This window comes from Pagrus major, chromosome 15 (assembly GCF_040436345.1).
Source record: "Pagrus major chromosome 15, Pma_NU_1.0".
Taxonomy (NCBI): Eukaryota; Metazoa; Chordata; class Actinopteri; order Spariformes; family Sparidae; genus Pagrus; species Pagrus major.
The window spans coordinates 22,112,878-22,135,783 of record NC_133229.1 but is presented as its reverse complement, the minus strand read 5'-3'; the positions used below and the strand labels follow the sequence as shown (position 1 = coordinate 22,135,783).

At 41.7% G+C, this 22,906-nt stretch overlaps 3 protein-coding genes across 4 annotated transcripts; 1 reads left to right on the top strand and 2 right to left on the bottom strand.

Moving 5' to 3' along the window:
• The first annotated feature begins 274 nt into the window (after nt 1-274).
• fam149b1 (family with sequence similarity 149 member B1) lies at nt 275-10,062 on the top strand. 2 transcript variants are annotated; one of them, XM_073482311.1, is made up of 16 exons: nt 275-810; nt 1,279-1,395; nt 1,846-1,990; nt 2,720-2,868; nt 3,059-3,202; nt 3,968-4,123; nt 4,240-4,421; nt 4,519-4,661; nt 5,214-5,282; nt 5,805-5,917; nt 6,226-6,450; nt 7,455-7,578; nt 7,809-7,934; nt 8,174-8,255; nt 8,716-8,853; nt 8,989-10,051. In XM_073482311.1, the coding sequence occupies exons 1-16, from the start codon at nt 764-766 to the stop codon at nt 9,069-9,071; spliced, it is 2,043 nt and encodes a 680-aa protein (XP_073338412.1). In that variant the 5' UTR covers nt 275-763; the 3' UTR covers nt 9,072-10,051. The 2 variants fall into 2 exon arrangements, with proteins under 2 accessions (XP_073338412.1, XP_073338413.1); XM_073482312.1 differs by lacking the exon at nt 5,214-5,282 and having other exon boundaries at nt 316-810; nt 8,989-10,062.
• A 156-nt stretch (nt 10,063-10,218) lies between these two features.
• dnajc9 (DnaJ (Hsp40) homolog, subfamily C, member 9) lies at nt 10,219-12,724 on the bottom strand. Its single transcript, XM_073482313.1, has 5 exons — nt 12,465-12,724; nt 11,223-11,363; nt 10,695-10,949; nt 10,503-10,589; nt 10,219-10,407 (listed from the first exon to the last, which is right to left on the bottom strand). The coding sequence occupies exons 1-5, from the start codon at nt 12,636-12,638 to the stop codon at nt 10,306-10,308; spliced, it is 759 nt and encodes a 252-aa protein (XP_073338414.1). The 5' UTR covers nt 12,639-12,724; the 3' UTR covers nt 10,219-10,305.
• A 2,307-nt stretch (nt 12,725-15,031) lies between these two features.
• ndnfl (neuron-derived neurotrophic factor, like) lies at nt 15,032-22,387 on the bottom strand. Its single transcript, XM_073481380.1, has 3 exons — nt 22,209-22,387; nt 19,243-19,367; nt 15,032-16,461 (listed from the first exon to the last, which is right to left on the bottom strand). Exons 1-3 carry the CDS (start codon nt 22,385-22,387, stop codon nt 15,032-15,034), a joined length of 1,734 nt encoding a protein of 577 aa, XP_073337481.1.
• Between the last annotated feature and the right edge of the window lie 519 nt (nt 22,388-22,906).

The following is a 22,906-nucleotide window of genomic DNA, read 5'->3' as shown; positions in this document are numbered from 1 at the left end:
AATTGTCGCTATTCTAGGTACAAAGAACAACCCACATTATACCAAATTTACATCTCAAATAAAATATATTTTACCCAATTTAAAGAAAATCTAATTTTTAATATTTAATAGATAATGCGCATTTTGAGCATTTAGTACAAACTATAATCCACCAACGACAAGCGGATGCATTTCAGGAACGCGTTCACGTTGACGCATTGGATGCTGGGGGTTGTAGTGCAAGAGCCAACGACGTACCGACTACTTTGCGGCAGTCCGAAATCCATTTCCCATGAGACCACGGGGCTACGAAGCTGCGTATCCATGACAGCCGTGTTATTGTTGTTAGTGGTGCTAACGTTAGCAAAGTAAACCCTCCGAGGTAGTGACAGCTAGCTACACTAACGTTACACACTCGTGTATTTTAAGATGTAGCTAGCTTAAACATAATTCATGGGCTACTTCTGGACCACACAAGAGGCTAATTTAATGTAGCAAGGCTACTTTAAAAGAATATGTCTTTTGAGGATTCATACAATGCCGTCCGTGCCTTTTCGATGTTATACCCGTCCGTCCATGTAACGCTAGTTAGCATATTTTTAGACGTAGCCTCCTCCTAACGTTAGCATCTGTAACCAAAGCCCTGTCCAGCTTTTTTGCATTAAAAGGTGTTCGTCCGCGGACCAGAGGAAATGACAGACGCTCTGCTAAAGTGTTCCCAGCGAGGTGTGGAGGCAAGAATGAGAGACGAGGGCTTGAGCCTCTAAAACGGAGAGGAAGGAGAATGATTTCACGATACAACAGAAGACCTGTATCGCACAAACTTGAGATGTGAGTACCGAACATACAAGTGTCATTTCTGCATATGCTACTGTAGCAGCTGGACTCTGTAAACAAGGTCTTTCTAGCTCTCGGAGACTGAATGACGTTATCTACACTGGGGGAAAGATAGGTGATTGACTACTCCGTGATCAAATAACAGTGTAAAATAATATTTTTATTGATCCAGAGAGTCCATCTGTCACATTTGCCGCCTGGTTTAGACAGACATAATAACAGTCCACAATGATGTCCAGCATTTCAACTGCAAAACCCATTTCAAGCCATCCTACTATTTGGGGGGACAACTTGTCCTTGTTTCATGATGTTATGCCTCTGAAAATGGTCGACAGTGAAGTGAACTATATTTGTATTTAAAGCAAAACCACCAGAATCTTCCAGCAATCAGGTTATCTTCTCCAAAATGTAATCTTACAAATGGACTTTCAGATCAATGTTCTCAATCTGTCTTTTATGCAGTCGTGGGTTGTCCCGAAGCAGCCTCGACCACCACCCTCTCCCAGAGGAAGCAGACGACAACCACACCCCTCAGCGCTACCTCCATGACCTCCAGGAAGCTGTCTCTGCCCACAACAGGTAACCCAGTCCTGGTTGTTTTACAAAATGGGCAGCTCTGGCTTGTTCTGCAATAAGGCAAAGATCAAACCACTTCCAATCAGTACACAAACACACTCTTGCCTGTTTGTTTGTAATGTAACACCCTGTTGAGTGGACAACTGAGTCTCAGGGCTCTCGCTATGTGAAACAAGACACCCAGAAGCAGTGGATTAATAAATATCACATTGCCTCCTTCAGATGTGCAGTTAAAAGAATAAATAATGAGGCAGGCTGTTGGAATATTCAATGACTTTGACACTTGCCCTGTATTTTCCACTTTGAGACCTGGTTTATAGTCAAGGTCTTTGAAAACGCTTGTTAAATTCCCTGTCCATGTGTTGCTGTGGGAAGAGGGAGTGTTTGATATCCCCTACAGGTACTTCTCAAACTGTACATAGACATAATAACTCCCTTGTCCTTTCCTTTCAGCTCAGAGACGTCTGCTGCCTCAGGACACTCTGACTGTCCCACCGTCATCTCGGTAGACTCCAACCAGTCCTGGTCAGGTATCCACAGCTCCACAGGCACTGGCATCTCCACAGAGAGGAGCTCTGTTTTCTCCTGGGGCTACGATGTAAGTCTATTCCTGCGAAATAAAAAAAAAAGATCTTTGTGTGAAGCGATGATGCCAGCCCTGCTCTGTCTGTCATGCAGATGTTTTTCCTCTAGCATTTTTCCATTCTCTCTGTTATTCTGTTGCATAGATTTAAGAAAAAAAAAAAAGACTCCACAAATGTACTTTCATGCATGTCAGACGTCAGTTTACTTTACCTCCAGTCACTTTTTTGCAAACCCGTGGAAAACAATAGAACAACATCAACCAATCGCTGCATCGTATGGTAGACGCCCTCCTTGTTTGTCTGCTACCTCTTTGTGTATGCAAGGCCTGATTCCACTGGGTATTGGTGTGCTTTCTTCTAGCCTCAGCTGGTCCTACAAAACTTTTCCAGGACTCAATGATTTATTTAGTTTGTTATCCTCAAGCTGCTTCTGAGAAGTAAAAAATTCACAGTAACGCAAAATAACTTTCTAAACTCTCCCTCTCTCCCTTCGTCTCTCTCTTGTTTTTTTGTTATAGCATATGAACGATCTAGCTTGACCTCAAACACATACAGAAGCTGACAATTATGTATGTTTAAGCTTGCCGTGAGATTTAAAAAAAAATTAATGTGTCAATGTTTTTCCAGTAGCTGATGAACAGACAAAGCAGGAGCTTTCAGTCATAGAGCTGGTGTATCATAACAGAGGGATGACTAACTCTCCTTCCTGTGTTTCTGTCCCTTTCTGTTTTTTTGTCCCACAGGAGTTCGACAAAGCAGCGTCACGGCAGGTGCAGCAAATGTTTGAGGAGATCGACAAAGAGCTGTACGAGGGGAGAGGCAGCGGAGGAGGAATACTCCAGGGGCTGCAGGATGAATGTCAGCAGTGGGCCACACGATTCCCACATCTTCGGTATTACATTTTCCGCAGTTTGCTACCAACCTTCTGACATTTTACTTCTGAGTTAAACAGGGCTGCTGTGAGATCAAAGACTACTGCTGACTGTGGAGACAAACCTGGAAAAAAAAAAAAAGCATTTGAATTCTTTCATGAAAACATAATTATTTTCCGTTTTTTTTGTCACTGTGTTTGTGTCCCTCAGGATCCAGGGGACTCAGGTAGTGTGTCCCAGTGATGAAGGATTCCAGTGGTACGCTACTTCAGGGAGAGGCAGCTCTGCCAGCAGCCCAACAGGAAGCAAAGAGAGCGGTGTGAAGACGCAGGAGAAAGATAAGGGTGGCACAGAGTAAGTCTTCACTGCAGTGACTCACTAATTCACCTGTTGGATACATTTTGCTGATATAAGGCACATTTTTGCTTTTTTATTAAATGTATAGCATTGCCTGATTAATTTACATTTTTGAACTAAATTTTAAACAAATAAACAAAATCTCCATTTTGTGATCGTTCTGTATACTGATTTGAACATACATTGATTAGTAACTGGTATTTGCATCACTCAGAAACAGTTTGGCATGTGTTTATTTGGCTTTCAATTGGAGGAAACTTTTCCAAAAATGAGGAAAATGGACCATTTTATAGGTTTCATATCTGAAACTGTGAATCTGTGGTCTTTAAGAACTTCTGTATGTTGCTGTAGCTGGCTGGCTGTCCACATGACTGGTGTTAGTGCATCAATTATAGACGAACGTTGCCTTATTCTGTGGTTTTGTGACCTAGATGCACTGGCTTATCAGTCGGGTTTGTGGGTCAGAGTCAAGCTAGTTGGCTGTGATTAATAGTTGCTTGGACCAACACTTTTAATGGTTGTAACAAGGCAGTGCCACGTCTGACTTCTCAAAACTGAGTTGACATAATGACTAGTGTGAGACTGTGCATGCTTGTATCAGGATTTTCCTTCTGATTGTCAGGCTGGAGTTGTCTGCTGAATTTGAGTTTTTTTTTTATTCAAAGAGAACATACAGCATGCATGTTCTTGTGTCTGTGAGTGTACCATTTTATGTGTACATTTTAAAGTGCTTAACTACGTGTGCCCTTGTGTTTCGGGAAGGTTGAATGTGCAGGGCAGGAGAGCAGCGCTGATTAAGTCCTCCTCAGCTGAGTTGGACGGGCTTCCTGGCAACTCCAGTGGCTCCAGCAGTCATGACAAGCCGAGAGTGATTGAAGTGGAGGGTCTGATGGAGGAATACTTGGCTTTTGATAGCAGGTACTTGTGAGTTAATCACTTTCCTCATGCTGCTTATTCCAGAAACTGATGTAAACCTCAGCTGCTGTTTTTATTTATTTATTTATTGATTGATTTATCATATCTGTTTTAAACAGGGAGGAGGTGTGGGAGCAGGATTGTTTAGAGTCAGGTCGGAGGCATCACTGTCTGCCCCCTGTCTCGCCATACCGGTGTCGCCGCCAAGCTGTTCTCGACCTGTTGTTTGATGACGTGTGGCGGCAGCTGGTTGGCTGGATGAAAGAGCTGGTTCAACGGCACTGGGAATGCTGCACCTCAAGTAGGGCTGAATTTAACTATCAAGCATGTATTTGACCTCATTTCTATCAAGGAAATGTCCTTTCTTATACTCTGTATTTGGATTGTGTGATTGGCAGATGATGAAAAGATTTCTGGGAACTTGAGCCCCGTGCAGCAAGACTCCCAGAATCCCTTCTTGCTGCTCTCCATGCTGCCCACCATGCTGCCCAAACTTGGCCAGAGCAGGGTGCCCCCGCTCACAGCTGGCCTGCAGTTTCAGGTCCGTGAGCCTCATTTCACTTTACTCCCCACAGCCGGTCAGGAGATCCATTCAAACCTCAGAATCTGTCTTTTTTATTTATGTATTAAGACAACAGACAATGACAGCAGCCCAATACAAGACACACTTATAATTCACTTTTAGTATTCTTTAAGTTGATAATGAATGCAATATATGACGTAAAAATAAAAGAGAGATAACATAGAGAGATAACATTTGTTAGCATTCATATCTGCAAGCTCTTTGCTGACTTTAGTGTCATGTCTCTGTTCCACAATCCACACTTGATCGTCACCTTTTTTCACTCCTGCCTGTTGCTCTTTCAGCCTTTCAGTGCTTCCAGTTCATTAACTTGTGTCACTGTTTTCTTTCTTTCCCCCTTTTACTCTCTGCCCTTCACCTTGCAAATACTGTTTCTTTTGTCTATTTTTCCTCTTCTCCCATTTTCTGTCTTTTTCCATGTTTTTATTTACCTCCATGTCCTTTACCCCTCTTCCTTCCTTTCCATATCCACCATCTCCACTCTTGGTCATGCCTTTTTTCCCCTCAAAGAACACAAAGTCAAGGGGCTCAAAGCACAAATCCAGACGGAAATCCAAAAAGCAGAAAAGGCCTTCCAGTGTATGTAACTCCCTCACTTAGAGCCAAAATGGTGGCGTGTTGTGCGCACGTCGTCCATGGCGGCTCATTGTCTTTATCTCTAGAGTAAATGTGCTTGTGCCTGTTGATTAACACAAATCTTCATCAGTCTTTTTAATTAACTGCAACTTCAACATGCACTACGTGTTTCCTTTCTGTCACAACGAGAATGTTGGAATGCTTTGTTTTGCTAGTTATTGCTTTTGTTGCATTTTAAGTGTTGTGAATGTTACTTTTGGTTGGTGGCATAGCTGAAAATGGGTCCCCTGACATCAGTGCATGATACATAACTTTCTTTGATAATATTCTGTATTGTACATAAGGAATTAACTAACCATGTGGCCACTGGCCTCCATAAAATGCATTATTTGTATCTAACCTGCCTTTCTTCCTTTATTATGTCTCTTGTCTTACCTCTCTCTGTCCCTGCTCCCTCTATCATTCCTCCCCCACCTTCCCTCTGTCTCACTACTTTCTCCCCCTTCATCTCATACTGTTTCCCAGGCTGGGAGGGTCCCAGTAGGAGCAGCAGCAACGCAGCACAACCTGAACGACCTCATTGTGATCCACAGCATCCCCCTTCAGCAGAGGAACCTGGGTGTGCTGGAAAGAAACCAGTAGGACACATTTTACTCTTCCAACCAATGAGCTTTGGTGCCAAATTGATAAATAAAATGGAAATAAGTGACACATCCATCACACATTTGTATATTCCAAACATGTTATTTTACTCTTTGAATGGGAGTGAATAGATGTCTTGTAGTTCTTGTTCTCCATTTAGAGGTAAATACATTTTGCCAAACGAGGGACATCGCCTCATGCCATGTTTCTGTCCCAGGTCTTTACATCTTGTTTGGCAGAGCGTCCAGCCAGCTGGCAGCAGGTGAAAATGCATCATTCATCGATTGTGCTCCTTCCCATACAGGGAGCCAGAAGAGCGGCCATGTCACAGACCAGGCTCTAGCGTGGTCCCCTCCAGCAAACCTCGGCCACGCCGAACCCTGGAGCAGAGCTCTTCTTCGCTGTCCCGCCCGGCACAGTCTGCCAGACGCAGGAACCCACCTCCCCGAACTCTCCTGCCACTGGTTCCCAGCCTGAGTCAGTCCAGCGCGGCAGGATCCATGGATGAGGTCATCCGCGGGACACGTCTGTGAGTTTTCGCTTCCTCGCCAACCCCACCCAAACTCCTATCTAGCTTTTTACTCTCTCATGATTCTCCCCTACGGTCTCTGAGGTTGTGCAGAGGCAGAGTGAGATTACTTTGAAAACAGTCTCCCTTTCAACTCATGCCTTATGGCTGTGAGCAGCAGAATAATTCATTTGAGGAACCAACTTCACAGATGAACTTGTCATGAACCGTAGGTGAAAGAGTAATACTGTCAAGTGAGCCACTTAGTTTTCTGTCAAGTGGAATTTCAATCCTTCTGCAAAATTCAGCAACTACTGTATCATATTAGGAATAAAGGAATAGTTGAATATTTTAGGAAATGTAAGTATTTGCGTTCTTGCTGTGAGTTAGATGAGACGATTGAAAACTGAGGTGTAAAAACTTTTGTGGATTTTACTTTTACTTTACTGTCATCATTGTGAGACCCAACTCTAGGTCTAAGTCTTGCCAAGAAATAGTCCAGCACATCACTACCTAAAAAAACAAACTTGTTTTTATTCTTTGCTGAGCTCATGCTAAGCTAACCAAACCCTCTCCATGCTCCAGCTTCATATAAAGTTACAGATTTGAGTGGGGTGGTATCAATCTTCTCGTCTTACTTTCAGCAAAAAAATCGAATTAGCACATTTCCCAAAATGTCAAACTAATCCTTTCATTCCTTTGATATTTTGGTGCTGTCACTGTTTATCAAATTCTGTCCAGGAAGAGATTACTTTGAACATTTTATTGCATGGTGGCGAAGAAATTCATACCAGCACTTTAAATCGAACGCTATCTACAAATCACATTGGTTCTTTACTTGAAAAAAGCATCTACGCTATCACAACTTTGACTTTCATCCTTACACTTAAGCTGGGAATTTTCACAGCGCCCTCAATTATTTCAGAGATAGATATATGTTAGTGCCATTTATGCAGCATGGAACAATCTATCTATTTATATTTTATTTATTGTCTTTATTGAAGTGTGTGTATCTTCATCCATAGACCAACAGCCAGCGACCGCCTGACATCTCCGCTGTTGCCTCTGAGTAGAAACACACTCCTTCCCCCCATCAGCACCGGAGACCCAGAGTCATCTCACTCAGGACAACAGTCCAAACCTGCACAGGTACACTTTAACACCACTGAAACACAACTACACTGATAATGAAAAACTAGTAACAGCACCTCAACAGAAACACAGATTAACTGAAAGCTTTATAAAAAAGATAATCGGCTTCAGATATCTACCAGTCACATAAAGTATACAGGCCAAAAAACAATATTGCTGTTGCATTTATTCAGTTTTCAAATGCAGCAAACTAACTGTGTATGTGTGCATTTATTTCATGCGACCAGCGTCAGAAAGGCCCGTCCAGCCGTGCTCACAGTGCTATAATTGACGAGGCTGGCAGTTCAATACCAAGGGATCGCCACCACCTACTGGATGTGTTCTCTCGCCCAAACACCACTCACACATACAGGGTAAGCTATGTTTACGCATAAACATAAGGCATGCTATTACCAGTAGTAGGTCAATGATTTTGTGTTATTTTTCTTTTTTTAACCCATCAGGTTTAAAACAGAAGGGCTTTTTTAATGTTATGTTATGAGTTGGCATCATTTATATTCTGTTTATCATGATGATGATGATGATATCAAAATGATGATATGTGATTTGAGTGTCAGAGACAGTCTGTGTGACCCCTGTTTTTTTTTTCTAGTCGGACACTCCATACCGTCGTTCCTTCACAGTATTGGACAACATCGGGCAGGGGCGGCCGGGCAGAGCCTCTGTCGGCACAGGTCAGAGATTCAACTTGAATGGTTCAATGAAAAACATACAAAAGGCTGCTGGAAAAGGGCTGTGATACCCTACAGCCCTGTCAGATTAGTATTGATGCTTTTGGATCGATGATCATTGAACCGATATATCAATCCAGATCGATGTATCGTTACACCCCTACTGGTCACCTTAACTTAAAGCTAACTGTTGAAACCATTAATCTATTTCAGCTTATTAAAATGCTCATCCATTACTTTTTATTTAAAAATGTCAACTATTTAGTCATTACTTTAGGCTAATTGTTTTTTAGTATCAAATAGTTGAGCTGTTCCTGTACACTGAGACTCCTACTTATCATCTGCGGTTACTTTTTGCGTGTGCCACTGTACTGTACTGTTCATACCCAGTGCCTGTATAAGATGGATTTTGTAGTACATCAGTTAATCACGTATGCATCAATTCATTCATTCATTCCAACAGACTCTCTTGGAATCGGTGTGACCGGCATTAGTCTTGGCATCAGCAGCTCATCCTTCTTGGACTCGTTTTCCCACCACCCCTTGGGGCACTCGCCCATCAAAGACGAAGAGGAGCCAGACCCACAAGCCCCTGTCTCAAGTCAGTAGATAAAAGCGGCTGATGAAACTCTTCCAGATTCAAAGATAAACTATGAATCACTACCTACTACTAGGATGTTTTCAAGTTTATGATTCAGTGTGTTCATTAACTTGAGATGGTTTTTTTTTCCTGTAGCTCCAGTGGTGCCTGTGTCAGTCGCACCTCGGTCTTACACCCGCGGAGGCATCTCATCCAGAGCCAGCAGACCTGGCTTGTAGTCCCTTCTTCAGAAATTCAGCCATTCACCTTTATACAGCGCAACAAAGTGCACCACTCTGCAGCATCTGTGCCCACTAAACTTTTTATTTTATTTTACAAAAGTAGCAGGATTTTTTCATATCATGTTGCTTTGGTGAATTTTTTGTTTAGAAGCCTATTTTTGTATTACAAAAATCAGCTTATGTGGCTGCCAAACACAAATCAACAGTAACTCCATCTTCATGTACAGTATGAGCTGTATGTGTGGACATTTCTACCATGTATGTATGATCTGAATGTGTAAATATATCTATTTATATGTGAATGTACTGTATATTATCCTCTGCAGTGTGTTGTTGTGCTGGTAAATGACTATGCAGGGAATAACACATCCATCCAGACAGGGATAGAGAGGATAAAAAGCACTTTTCCCCTCTCTGATGCTACATCAGAGAGTTTGGTACTGTATCTTTTATAAGGACACAAGTGTCTGCAGCCCTATGTATAAAAAGAAATCGACCCAGAGCGTCTCATTGTTCACTGGAACGAGAACAAGAGATGCCACCTTGCAAGTTTTTAGTTGCCTTTCTCTACATTAACATCATACACATGAGAAGAGAGGATGTGGTGGATGTATAAGCACTGACAAAACTTCTCTGCAGCTCACATGCTTTTACTACATTACCGTAATAATGTAGAAACACAGGAGGCATTTAAAGAAAAACATGTAAATAACTTAAAGGATGAATTAATTGTGTCTGTACAAAATGCTGTATTTGTGGTAATTTGTTTTTCCTTATTATACGAGTAAAGCCATGTGGGGATGTCGTGACAGGTAACATCAGGGTTACTGCACACAGGGTAGTTTTCCTTTCAGTAGTTATTAAAATAATATATCGGACAGCCATGCTACAAAAGGTGACAAAGCTTGAAAATCAAAAGCTTTTCTTCAAGGCATTTTCTTTGATTGTATTTTATACAAAACAATAAAAAAGCTGTGTACAAACAACGTATATAAATATGAATTTATTTGTGTTTATGGACAAATAAAAGGTGCATTTACATTTTGATGAAGTGTGACATGAAAAGCTACTGAGGCCAGATGAAAGAGGAGGAACACAGAATGAAGGCAACGGCTTCAAAATGTACTTGAATTCTATTATATGATCTAAAACTGTGTTTTTTTTAAACAAATGAGGACATCAGCTGCAACGTGTGTGCATTTTTTCTTCTTCAACCATAGCCTGCATGTTGTCACTTTTTCCCTCTTTTGGATTTCCCACTTTTTTTGGCGTATTTTGCTTCCAGGTCAGACAGGAAACTGTTATAATTCTGCTCTCTGCTCTTCTGTCTTTGCTGGAAAATGAGAAAGAAAGGATGGTTACTGTACGAAAAAAAGAGACAAGACAAACCAGTCACCAATTTCATACACGTGCGTATGCGTCTCTTACCTGAAGCATCATCACAAGACTGTCATCTTGATCACCAAGCCCCATCTCTTTCTGCATTTCTTCTGCTTCTTGTCGCTCTCTATCAGCCTAGACGGTCAAATGCAATCACATTGGTTAGATTAGACAAAGTTATGAGATACTAGAGACTACTCCTGTGTGAGTGTAGATATATGGCTTTAACACATTTCTCACCCTCTTCCTACGAGCCCTCTTCTTCTTTACACTCTCCTTAGTAAACGCTGGGAATGCTTCGACGTCTCCGCTGTCGATCGCGGCCTGGATGATGCTGCCGAGCCTGGGCTCATCTTCTTGGGTGCAGCACATGGCTGAGGCAGTGATGGCATCCATGTCTCCCTCGTGCTGCACGTACAGATGGATCACATCCTGCCGCTCCTCATCAGAGCCCTTATATTTCTTCTCAAATTCAAGGATGTCTTGCACTGTAATCTAGAAGATGGACGGAGAGACAGGAGGTTGTCAAGACAACAAGTGTAACAGATGCTGGTTGAGGCTAGAAAATGATGTTGATGTTCTTCCAGGTGTATTCATAATGTAGGCTTTAGGACACAATAAACTTGCTCCCTATCACTGTGTATGATCTACCATAAAGTTCCTGGAATACAAGTGACTCATCCCAACACATCACATCATCGCATGTACAACAAAAGCAAAGTGCGTGACTCCCTATTGAGACAGAAAACACCTGCTGTGCTCATATACCTTAGGGAAGAGCAGCCTCCAGTAGTCTTCCCAGCAGCGGTCTTGACTCAGGACGTCAGACTCTTCATCCACCACCCCCTGCTCGTCATAAACGGCTCTCTGCTCCTTATCGCTCAGCACTGCATACACCTTTCCCAACACCTGAAGAAGAACCAGAAAAAAAAAGAAAAAAAAATCCCATATGCAGCTGTACTAGAAAATGAGGTACGTACCACTATTATACACTTATAATATCGACCCCGAATATCAGCACATCATCAGAATCGGCCTGAAATTAACATTTTTGTCGATATGACATGCAGATAAGATGAGACTTTAATTATGTGAATGTTATGCGAACCATCGTCCATGTTGTTTTAATTATTTGCCCAGAATGTGTACATTTAGATATAAACCGTATGTCTACATCTGTCAAGTAGGTGTAATTAAGAAGTTGGTGTTTAATTTAAAAGTTGACAACTATATATCAATTAGTGCAGCTTTATAAAGAGATGAATTCAGACATTTTTGGCAATATAATTTGATAACTTAATTCAAAGTACCGTTAAAATACATGCAGTTAAGTCATGGGAATTTCTTCTCCAAAACTACACACTGCCCCTTTAATTCCACTACAGTAAAGACTTGATGTTCTCTGCAATTAGCTTGAAATAAATAATTATAATAATTATAATAATTAAATAATCTGTCAGGTATTTCATTATAATTAAATTACACTAAAAAGACACATACACTTCCATCTGGTTATTTGATCTATGTACAGCAGTAAACTACAAAATACAGTATAATGTAGCAATATGTGAAATACAATTAAATGACACAAAACATAATGAGGATTGTATCCATATCACCCTCCTTTAATCTGCATTATTTCATTGCCAATATGTGGTTGATAACAGATTAAAACAATTGTGTTGCAACTAGTAAATAGGCAACAATAAGAGGAGCTAGATCTTTCAAAACAAGTAAGTTGGACATACCTAGCAGGGTTATTTTACAGATAAGGTTAACTACACTTATATCAAGGCTTTCATAGGCTTTGGCCAATGTGTCGCATACAAAGCAATGTCCAAAACAACTCTACATCCACTGCACATTTCATGACAAAGTGATTAAACAGGTAAGAAGCAGCTTCCTCACTGCCACTAGCTAAGCTCAAGTTAGCTAGCAGTGTTAGCCAGCTGGTAACCTTAGCTCGTGTTTGTGTGCGCCATCTGACAGTAAACACCGAGGAGCGCTTACCTGAAACTTCTCTGTGGCCTGCGGGTCATCGGGAGCCCGGTCTGGGTGCACTTTGAGCGACACTTTGTAGTAACTCCTCCGGATATCTGCCTCGGCTGCCTCTTTGTTGATGCCCAGCAAATCGTACAGGTTTGAGGTCTTGAAGAGCTCCTCGCACCGCTCGAGCAAACCCATCCTGACAGAGTCCGTCAGTGCGAGTCTTCAGCGGTGAAATGTTTCCTCTCACGACTATCAAACGCTCCTACGGCTACGTTTTGTTATTAATCACGCAGGAGTCGATTAAGTCATGTTTTCTGCCTCTCCTTTGTTGGCGACATCAATTTGGCGCGCTGGCCTGTCAGATACATCCGTACGTAGAGCGACGTGCTTACGTAACAAACACAAACGCTCTCTGATTGGTTCCCATGATCCAATTCGTCAGACTGCGTAATGAGGATTTTATTCTGTCAGGTGTTATTTAAAAAATCTTTAAAACGTGACTGTAAAACATGTAAAAGTTTATTTTTATTTCATTTTCTGTCATTCTATTTATTGACCTACCTTCTTCAATAATATTTATGTGCGTATACATCCCATAAATAACTGTGCTTCCAGTTGTTCTGCTGTATATGTTGTGATTTAAAGGGGCACTATGTCGTTTCGAAGAAGACATTCACAATGTGAATTTTAATATTTACAATATTAATGAGGTAATAATGCAAACTCAGAAGAAAAGAAGCTGTGCTCAGAGGGAAATAAAGTCCCCAGAACACTGTTTGTAGCTAGAAAGGTGGCAGGGTCCGCCACATATGAACACAGTAAAACAGTATGAAATTGTCCTTTAAGGTCAGTTTGTTTATTCAGTATTAAAAACAGTATTTGGTTAGGCATACAAATAAAATTTCTTCTCCAAAACTACCCAAAGACTTTATGTTTGTTACATTTGTTTATCCGGTTTAAGTCATGAAAGCAAAGAGAGAGTTTGTTTATTTAGTTTGTTGAGGCATAAAAAAAATCAGTCAATGAAGAACTTTCTCTTTCTCTTCTGATTAAAATCTCTTCCCCAAAACTACATAGTGCACCTTTTAATGGAGCTATCGTGAGTTACACTAAATTTGAGTACCGTGGTCCATTGATACCAGTCAAAAAGTTAAATGAAGCTGGTGAGCACAACTGTAACAATCTTGTAACCCCAATTCCCCAAATAAATTGATCATTATTAAATAATTAGACTTTTTTTTAACCTAATCCTGATTTTAAACTTATATTACCATCCAAAACCTGCATGTATTCTAACAGTACTTTGAATAAAGTTATCAAATTATATAGCCAAAAATGTCTGAATTAATATTTTAATATCTAATAAAGCTGCAACAATTAATAAATAGTTGTCAACTTTTAAATTAAACACCAACCTTTTTAAAATAATCAATTAAAAGACTAATTATAAAGTTTTCCAAATTCCTGAATGTGAATATTCTGTGGTTTCTTTACTCCTTTCTGACACTAAACTGAATATCTTTGGGTTGTGGCCATAAAAAAACCTTTGAGGTCGTCATCTTGGGCTTTGGGACGCACTGACAATTTTCGGACATTTTTTAGACCGACTGCAGCCCTATCATTTTATCTCTCTAATGCAGCTTTTTTGGTAAATACAAAAAAAGTAATTACTTGACAGCCAAAGAACAGAAATAACTCTGCAGGGCTACTTCAAACCACAGTCATTCTGAAACTATATTTAAGTTTCTCTGTAATATTTCCTGTGCAGCCCCGTCCAGTTACAAAAATAAATGCATTTAATCTTCCTACAGTTAAATGTCACAGATCTGGATGTCACTGAGCTGTAACAAGTAAAAGTAGATGCTATCTGAAAACAAATCCAACAGTCCAGTTTACACACATGCATCACTCAGTCAAGAACGTACAGATACCCTAGTATTTATTGGTGCGTTTGAAGCAGCACAAGAATACATCAAAGACAATGAGGCGAGTCACTAAGTATTTTTCACTGCTTCATGCGAAAGCAGAACACAAAGATACACACTGACTTTGAAGTAAGCATCTGTAGATTGCGCCCATCTGTGTTTATAAGCCTGTACAATATGCAGCACTGGAGATATACACTGCGAACCCCCCGTCTCAGATGTTATCCAATTATTGCCCCATCTGTTTCTGTTGCTTATTTGGCACAGTCTCTGTTGTTGTTTTTGTATCGACTTTCTGTCATCACAAACCTCATCTGTCCTTCGTACCCGCAGACAAAATAAGCACTTGGACAACTGGCACGTCATTATCATGATCAACAATGAGAAACAAAATGACGAAAGCACGTTTTGTAAATGTTATGAACTTTTGCTGGTGTGCAGATCCTTCCCATTTGCTTTCCGTCCACTTGCAGGGAGAGTGCAAGTGGAGTTTTAACAAAACCATTGCTCCTTCAGAGGGAATATTCTCTTGTTATGGTTAACAGTCTCTCCACAACAGTCAAATGGCTTCGTTCTCATGGTCAGTCTTTACAGCGTGTCCATGACCGATGCATTTTCCCTTCAACCGGGACAGTCCTAAAACCTCCTGTAGGGGGCGGCAGCTCAGCAGTCCTTTCTGGTCTTCACCATCTTGCTGGCGTACTTGATAGGGATCCCCCAGCGTCTCATTAGATAGACATCAAACACATAGGCCATCCCTGGCTCCAGGCCCCCGATGACAGCTGTAGTGACGGCCCGCCGAGGATTCAGCTCCTGGAAATACTTGCAGAGAACCCTCTCGGTGTCAGAGCGGGACTCCGGCCCCAGACAGGGAGCAGTTAGAGCCTCTGTTTCACCGATCCCCAGCTTTCTGTGATACACACAGTAAAGGCTTCTTTCCTCTGTGCCCATCCAGGCCAGGGTGACGCTGTTGCAACCACGCAACCGGTTGAAAGATTTTATCTGCAAGGTGGAGGGCAGAGATGGGACCCCTCTGCGGTGGTAGGCCGAGGAGGTCTGCATTTTGACAGAAGCCGTCAGACCTCCAGGCAGAGCTGGGTCTGTCGCAGGCGAGATGTGGCTGCTTCCTTCTCTCTCCAAGTGGATGAGATAAGAAGGACTTCCCTGGAGCCAAATGTGTGCTAAATCTCCCCCCACAGCCTGCGAGGTCAAAACCTGACCTTTACTGGACACGGTGACCTTGACCTTCTCACCTGACCCGCAGCTCTGCAAGGTGAGGAGCCCGCTCTGCTGCAAGCCCCGAGGACGGAAAGTGAAGAACTGCTCTGAGTTGGAGCTTCTGTCGTTGAAGGTCACCCACCTCAGCTCCCCTTCTCTTAGCGTGGTGATCGCCGCTCGAGCCTCCTCGTGCGTTCGAGCGAACGCCCCCTTGTACGCCATGCTGGTCCCGTTCATCCTGTCGATCACGAAGACGTCAAAGTAATACTGAGTTTCAGGCAGGAGCTCAGAGACGGTGCACACGCTCTCCATCCCCTGACACGCACACTGGAGGTCAGCGTACTCGTCGGTGATGGCTGAAGGTGGACTCTTGGGTTCAGGATAAGAGTCCCACTGCTGCCACCACCACTCCTTCAAAATGGGCCACGCCGTCACTCTCCTCCTCCTCTCCTTCTTCTCTTGTTTCTGGTCTTTCTCTTTGCTCATGCTCTGTCGCGCGGCGCAGAGGCTGGGGTAGTTTTGCTGAGAGTTGACGAGGACGCAGTATTCATAACCCTTCTGTGTGTGTGGGAGGCTGGTTATGGAGGCACTGGGCGCCCAGCTGAGGGTGACGCTGGTCATGCCGACACCTAATGTGTGAACTCGAGGGTCACCTGGGAGCAGAGGGAAGGCGCCGGAGGGCCCCGGGCCTTCGTGGAGGTACACCGTAGCTCGAGTGTTCTGCTGTTTGGAGCGCAGCCTCACGATGTAGATGGAAGCATGGGGGTAGGAAGGACCCCTGTAGGTTTCCACTGAGTTGCCTGTGAAACTGTGCATTTTCTCCTCAGTCCCAGGACCTCGCCACCAAACCTCAGGCATACTCTTTTTGGTGCTCCCTGTGAGAAAACATAAGGAAAATAGTTACAAACTCAGAAATGTGTTTTGCTTACTGTTACATCACTTGAATGTGAGAGCTTCGCTGCGCAGAAAGATGTGTGGAGTTTGACACTAGAAGGGAGTTTTCATATTCATCTAGTGACGGGGAAAGTTTCTCTGCTCCGTTATAAGTTTTCATCATCACGGGGTTGCTCAGCTTACAGACTCCAGAAAGCCGGCCTGTTACAGCATTGAATCTCCCATTAAACCACAAGTTTTTACATGTCTGTTTGTGAAGAGATTTTTATTAAAAAACAAGAGAGCAAGGGCTTTTTTATTTCAGCTATGTTTGAAGTTTGGATCAAGCCAGGCTAGCTGTGTTCCTCTGCTTCCAGTCTTCATGCTAAGGTAAGCTAATTGCCTCCTGGCTCCAGCTCCATATTTAGCACAAGGGAAGAAAGCAGAGTCCATCTCAAACAAATGTCAAAATATTCCTTTCAGATCCTTCGGATAGTCTTGAGGAGCATGGGGGTGATATTTATTAGCATGATGTTATAAAGTTTATTGTTATAACGAGATGTTTTCATGTTATTACAGTATATCATACAATCTTATCACATTACAACAAGAAAGTTCTCTTGTCAGAACAATAGCCTGTACTATTTATCTATTTATCATGTTATAACGTGATAATAAAACAAAACTATCTATCTAGAACGTCAAAATATCTTGTTAATATGGGAAATGCTTTAAGTTATAACAAATTATTACGGGGAGGAGAGGGGTTGCAGAACACATAAGCACCGCAAATTGCACACAACACTGAACAACAGAACCTGGCTGATATGGATAAAAATCCTAACCACCTCATAAATGAACAAATAAATAAATAAAATGTCAATTGCCACTTCAAAACTTGGTTCCCAGCCTCTCCATTCATACCTAAAGTGTTGTCATTGTGAAGCACACACTCTCCACTTGAATGACGCAACTGGCAATTAAACGCCAGAAAACCTCCGCCAACGCTCGTCTTCGCTGTTCAGCTCTCCTCGAGTTGAGAAATCGCTCCTCAAATGAGACCAAATGTTTCAGAATCAAAGTGAATAATTCAGGCTGGCGATGGGGACCCATGAGCTCAGGGTCTGAATGATTCATGTGTCATTTTATAACTTCATAATGTTATTTTACCACGTAGAGGAGCTTGTTTAGTTAACCTGGAGTAGTACTCATGGAGCACTCCAAGGCATGTTTTCTTTTCTGGAAATCAGCGCCTTTTTTGGGTCGGAAATTTGATTTGGTTCACGTTCAGCACTTGCTCTGAATTTTTGTAATTTTGCTGCCTTACATTTTTTGAAGCACAAAATATTGCAGACTGAAAAGAGCAGAGTTTTACTTCAGTGTTTGAATCAAGAGTTGGCAGCCCCTTGCGGTTGATGTGAGTCTGTTTTAAAGGTTTTAAATCCAAATTTAAAGCTTTATGAGAAATGTATGACAGTGTTACAACCAGATATGATCACACTGACTGTTCAGTTAGTGGGTGGCATTTAGAAAAAAGAAACTAAAACTAAAAAAACAAAAACACAAAAACAGGTGTGCTGATCTGCCTTCTTTTAATCTAAAAAGAAAAAAACTGGGGAAAAACATCGGCCAGTTTGTGATCTAACAGCAGTGTTGAATTGAAACTATGACCTCCAGGCTGCAAACATTAAAAAACTGTCCTTATTCCTGCAAATTTATGTAAAATTATCCTAAAACCCCTTACCCAGTCTAGCCCAAAGTTAATTCAAAGCTGTTGTTGAACCATTAAATGCAGGCATGGTTCTGGGCTTATAAGGTTATAAGCAGATTTTTTTCCCATGCTGTCAGAAGCTCTGTAGGTTAAAACACACTGAATTATTAATTTATTTTTCTCGCTTTGAGTTGAGTATGAAAAATATGCCTGCAGATGACCTATAACTGCCTCTATTGGCTGGAAAACACAATGAGTCCACATTGTATAGTCTTATATGGTCGGAGTTCAAATGAGATAACATCACGAACACTTAACACATGTTTTTCTAAGGAAATAAGCAGGCGCCTGGAATTTTGTGACCTCAAAATACCCCTGCGTGTGAGTAACAGGGGCCAAAAGTCATTACAGTTCTTTGTGTCCTTATTTACACCTGCTTTGTGCCTATAAAAGAGTCAAAAACAAGTGCTTAGGTGGAAAAACAGCCTATTCAAAGTGTTTAAAACTATAATTAAAAACTGACGAAAAACTAACTTTAAAAACTGTAATAAATTATATATAACTGGATTTCAAATCTCAAAGGCTACATGATGCATCAATCAACCGGAGGCTGGCATGCAAGTGTCTCAGGAGAGAGGGGAAAGAAGAAAGAGTGGGTCACTCACCTACACTATCATGCATTGGCTGTTGTAGGCTCTAGGGCGGGCATAGAAGCACAGTGTTTTTAGCCATTTTGTTACCATTTATGTGTGGATTACTGTGTTTTGGACTAAATGTGTTACTGAAATAGATCGTTTTATTTTATTTATTAGCTTGTTTGTTTGTTGAGTGCTCCTTTCTGATGTGGTTTTTGCGTGAATAGAATCGAATTGAGGCCTATTTGCCTAGCTGTGTTTGTAAAGTTTGGCGTCCTTTCTACAGATTCTGGGCGTAAAGCTGTACAAAGTTAAGTAAGATTAGAGTCTTTGCCCTCCACTAAATCCCTATCTGTTGTTCAGTGATGATAATATCTAATTGATCGTCTTGGCTTAGCCAGATGTAGTGATGATCTTCAGTCTTACTGTTCACTCACACTGCAGGCTCTTGAGGGGTTTGTCCTTCAGGGTGCGGGCAGCCAAGCTCCATTCGATTGGTAGGTCACAGGGGCTGACGGTCACCGACATCGCCGGCGCCTTCTTCTTCAGCGTGAAGTACAGCCTGTGGAGGAAAACACAGGAGATAACCGCGAGAAGTTGTCCGATTCATCATGGGGAATGTCAAAAAGATAACATCCTGTTTCAGTTCAGCTGCAAGGTGATGGATGAGAAGACAAGGTATCTTCCTGTGCACACTGTGCAGCACTCTTTCATTTTGTTGGACGATTTGCCGATACGATGGGGGGATTGTAATTTTCTTTGCTAAAGCTTGAGAAATTTCAACATTGCAGCTGTTTCAAACATCTGCCGATCTCTGTGTTTCCATTTGCCGACATGCTGATCAGACATTCGATAGCACATCAGGAGAGGTGACCTGGGAATCACATGATGAGGCTGCACTGACAGTTTCAGATTTATATCTGCCTGTTTGCTGGATCGTGCTTTGCATGGAAACTTATTGTGATGCGATATTTTACAGATTGGCATGTTAGATGGCAGTTCAGAGGCATGTAAAGGACATTTAACATTCACACTGTGGTGGTCTGGTCTAATTTTAACTTGAACGGGAGAAGTCTGCCTCTTTTAGACCCAAACTGTGCTGTTACACGTCGTGTCTTCACAGCTAGTTACCCATCGTGAAAATTAAGCAACTGCGTGCGCATTTGTTTAGAAATATTTGCTCTCCTTTTTTACAAACATCATTATTCATGATTCTGTGCAGATGGTGGTTGTTTCCAAACAGATGTGCGACACTGTCATTCTCAAGGGCGCTTTGCGGCTTATTTAATAGAGTGATTAATTTCGGAATCAGTGTTTTCTCTCCATTATTTGCTGTGCGGTTTTGCATGACTGCACCGGTGGACAGACTGCAGCACACAGGGAGATGCATTTCGCAATTTTCAGCTCCCAGTTTTAGAAAGCGAGCACTGGCACTGGTGTGTAAGGTTCAGGCCAAATGGGCTCCACTTCCTCTCGCTCGCTCTACAGTGGTGCTGGAATCAGCCACTGTCTAGAAAGGTGGTGGTGGTGGTGGGGGGGATGGCTGATGATTCGTTACTGAAGTGGAAACAAGGGTGAATCTGATGAGCAGGCCTGAAGATTTATTCATGGGTCTTCAATGAACTGCAGATGAGGAGAGTCTTCACTTTTTGTACCATGAAAGAGTCGGATGAACTTTTACAAACTTGTTTCAAGACTGATCACTTCAAGAAAGATTTGTTGGGTTGACACTGATGCTTCAACTTAATTTCAACTATTGCTAAGTTGTGAATTTATCTTGAAAGATTAACTTTTATGTGGAAATTGTTCTATTTATCACTAGACAGTGAACACATTTGAATTCAGTTTGGATTAAGACATTTATAAAACAAAAAATCTTCTCTAATGTGACCATTTGCCATTTTTTCCCCTGTTTTGTAGATAGTTGGTGAGTGTTGGAGGCTGTTGGTTGAACTAAACAAGTCATTTGGAGTCCAGGGACTCAGGTACATTGTTGTTGGCATTATTCATAATTTTATATACACTGAAGTGGTTCACAGCCTATTTTGTTGTATTGTCATATACTCCCACGGGCTCATCAGATGAACACAATTACTCAAGTACGTCATGTTCCCAATGTGTTTGTTTGAGTGGATTTAATCTGGATGCTATCTAACATTGTTTTTTATGTACGTAAGTTATTTATACTGTTACATTATTGTTTTCATACAGGATACAGTCACAATGTCCATGTTCAGGTTTGGTTAAATATCCATACTATACCATTTAAACCACTACTTATTGATTATCTTTACCTCTCTTCTCATAACTACTTTTCATGCACATCACAGCCAGTGGTGGAAAGTAATTAAGTACATTTAATCAGGTGCCCTACTAAAGGGTATTTCCATTTTCTACATTTGTTTGATGACTTAATTTGTCACTTTTCAGATATTCAGATTAATGATACAAAAAATAATCAATAAATAAATTCTGATGTATGATTTTAGGTTGAGATAAGATAACTCAAAAGCTACTGAGCAGATTAGACCCATCTTTAAAGTATGGTCACCACTTTCACTTTTTGCACTTGTACTGTACTGGTATATTTTGATGCTAATACTTTTGTACTTTTGCTCAGTAGTCAAAGTAAAAATTTGAGTTAAAGGCAACCAGAGGTGGAAGTAACTAAATACAACTACTCAAAGTATTGTGATTAAATCATCGTCATCATTTTGGGTACCTTTCATCTGCAGTTTTGTAGCCAATAAGGCTATCTGATCTCAGACGGGCCAATGAAAACCCTGACATACGGACAAAAAATACAAAACTCTGCAGTAGGCGCAGGTTTGGAGAGGTGACAATGGCTGACCATGGCAGAGCAGAACAGAGCAGGAGTTGTTTAGACTGAAGATTTGGATTTGGATTGAATGCCTGCTATTGATAATGCATTCAACATCAACTCCTGTTTGTGGCGACAATGAACAGATATCTTTGAAAAGATGTTGGGCCATTTCCAGCCGTCTTTGTGGTGACCAAAATTTTAAGCCAAACCATGATTCATTTTCTAACCCTAACCAAGTGTTTTTTCGTGTCTTAACCTAGAAGCATAAGCACAGTGTTGTGACATGAGTTTTAACTTATCTGTAAATCTGCAGAAACGTATTTTGCCAACATTTATTTTGGCGATTGTGTTGTCCAAAACACAAATATGTGAAGATTTGCACTGCAGAAACCCAGTTATAGTGGTAGTATTTGTCAAATCCAGAATCATGAGAAGACAACAAATTGATTCCTCCCAAAAAAATTATCACAACAGAGGGATCAACACTGAAAACTGTCATGAGTTGCAGCAGGCATGGCAACCAGACCACGTGAGTGTGGATTGCTTCGTACCTTTCCCCCACCCCATCTGTCTCCCTACCTGCGAGTTCGTCCTTTGGGGAGAGTTACGGAGGTGATCTTTCCCTCCGGCAGCCATGTAGTGGGGCGAAGCGGCACCTCGTTCTCAGGTGCCAGGGCGGAGTGCGCCTGGGGCCACGAAGAGCCACAAAACAGCGCCAAAGCTGCACCGATACACCAGGACAGGGACATGAGTGCCATCGCTGTCTCTTTCACTCCTTCACTTCCTCAGTCACAGCGACTTGGATATCACCCAAGCTCTGAAAACACACGGTGGAAAGGTCAAGACCATCAATCAGAGCCCGTCCACACACGCACTTAGTTATATTTCTACTGTACCATTCACACAGACAGTAAAGAGCTGTAGCGGCTGATGATTCATTGATATGAAGAAACATCCTATCCTATTCAGACAGAATTATTCATGCAGGGGGGAAAGAAATTGCCATGCTATATTACTCAGGGATGTGTGTGTGTATGTGTAGCACAGCTTGACACTCACTGTAAAAAAAAATCACCCATCGCACTACTTTTCAAAGTGTGAAGTGGGTTGTTATTATCACTCTGAAGTCTTTACATCTACATTTCTATTTTTAGTCGGGGGAGTTCAAATGGGTCTGTTCTCCAAATATCTTTCATCATGGGTATTAGCGGCCATTTTATCGGGAGAGAGTGACGCCGTGGCGATGTGGGGAGAGGTACACAAACAACACCTGGAGG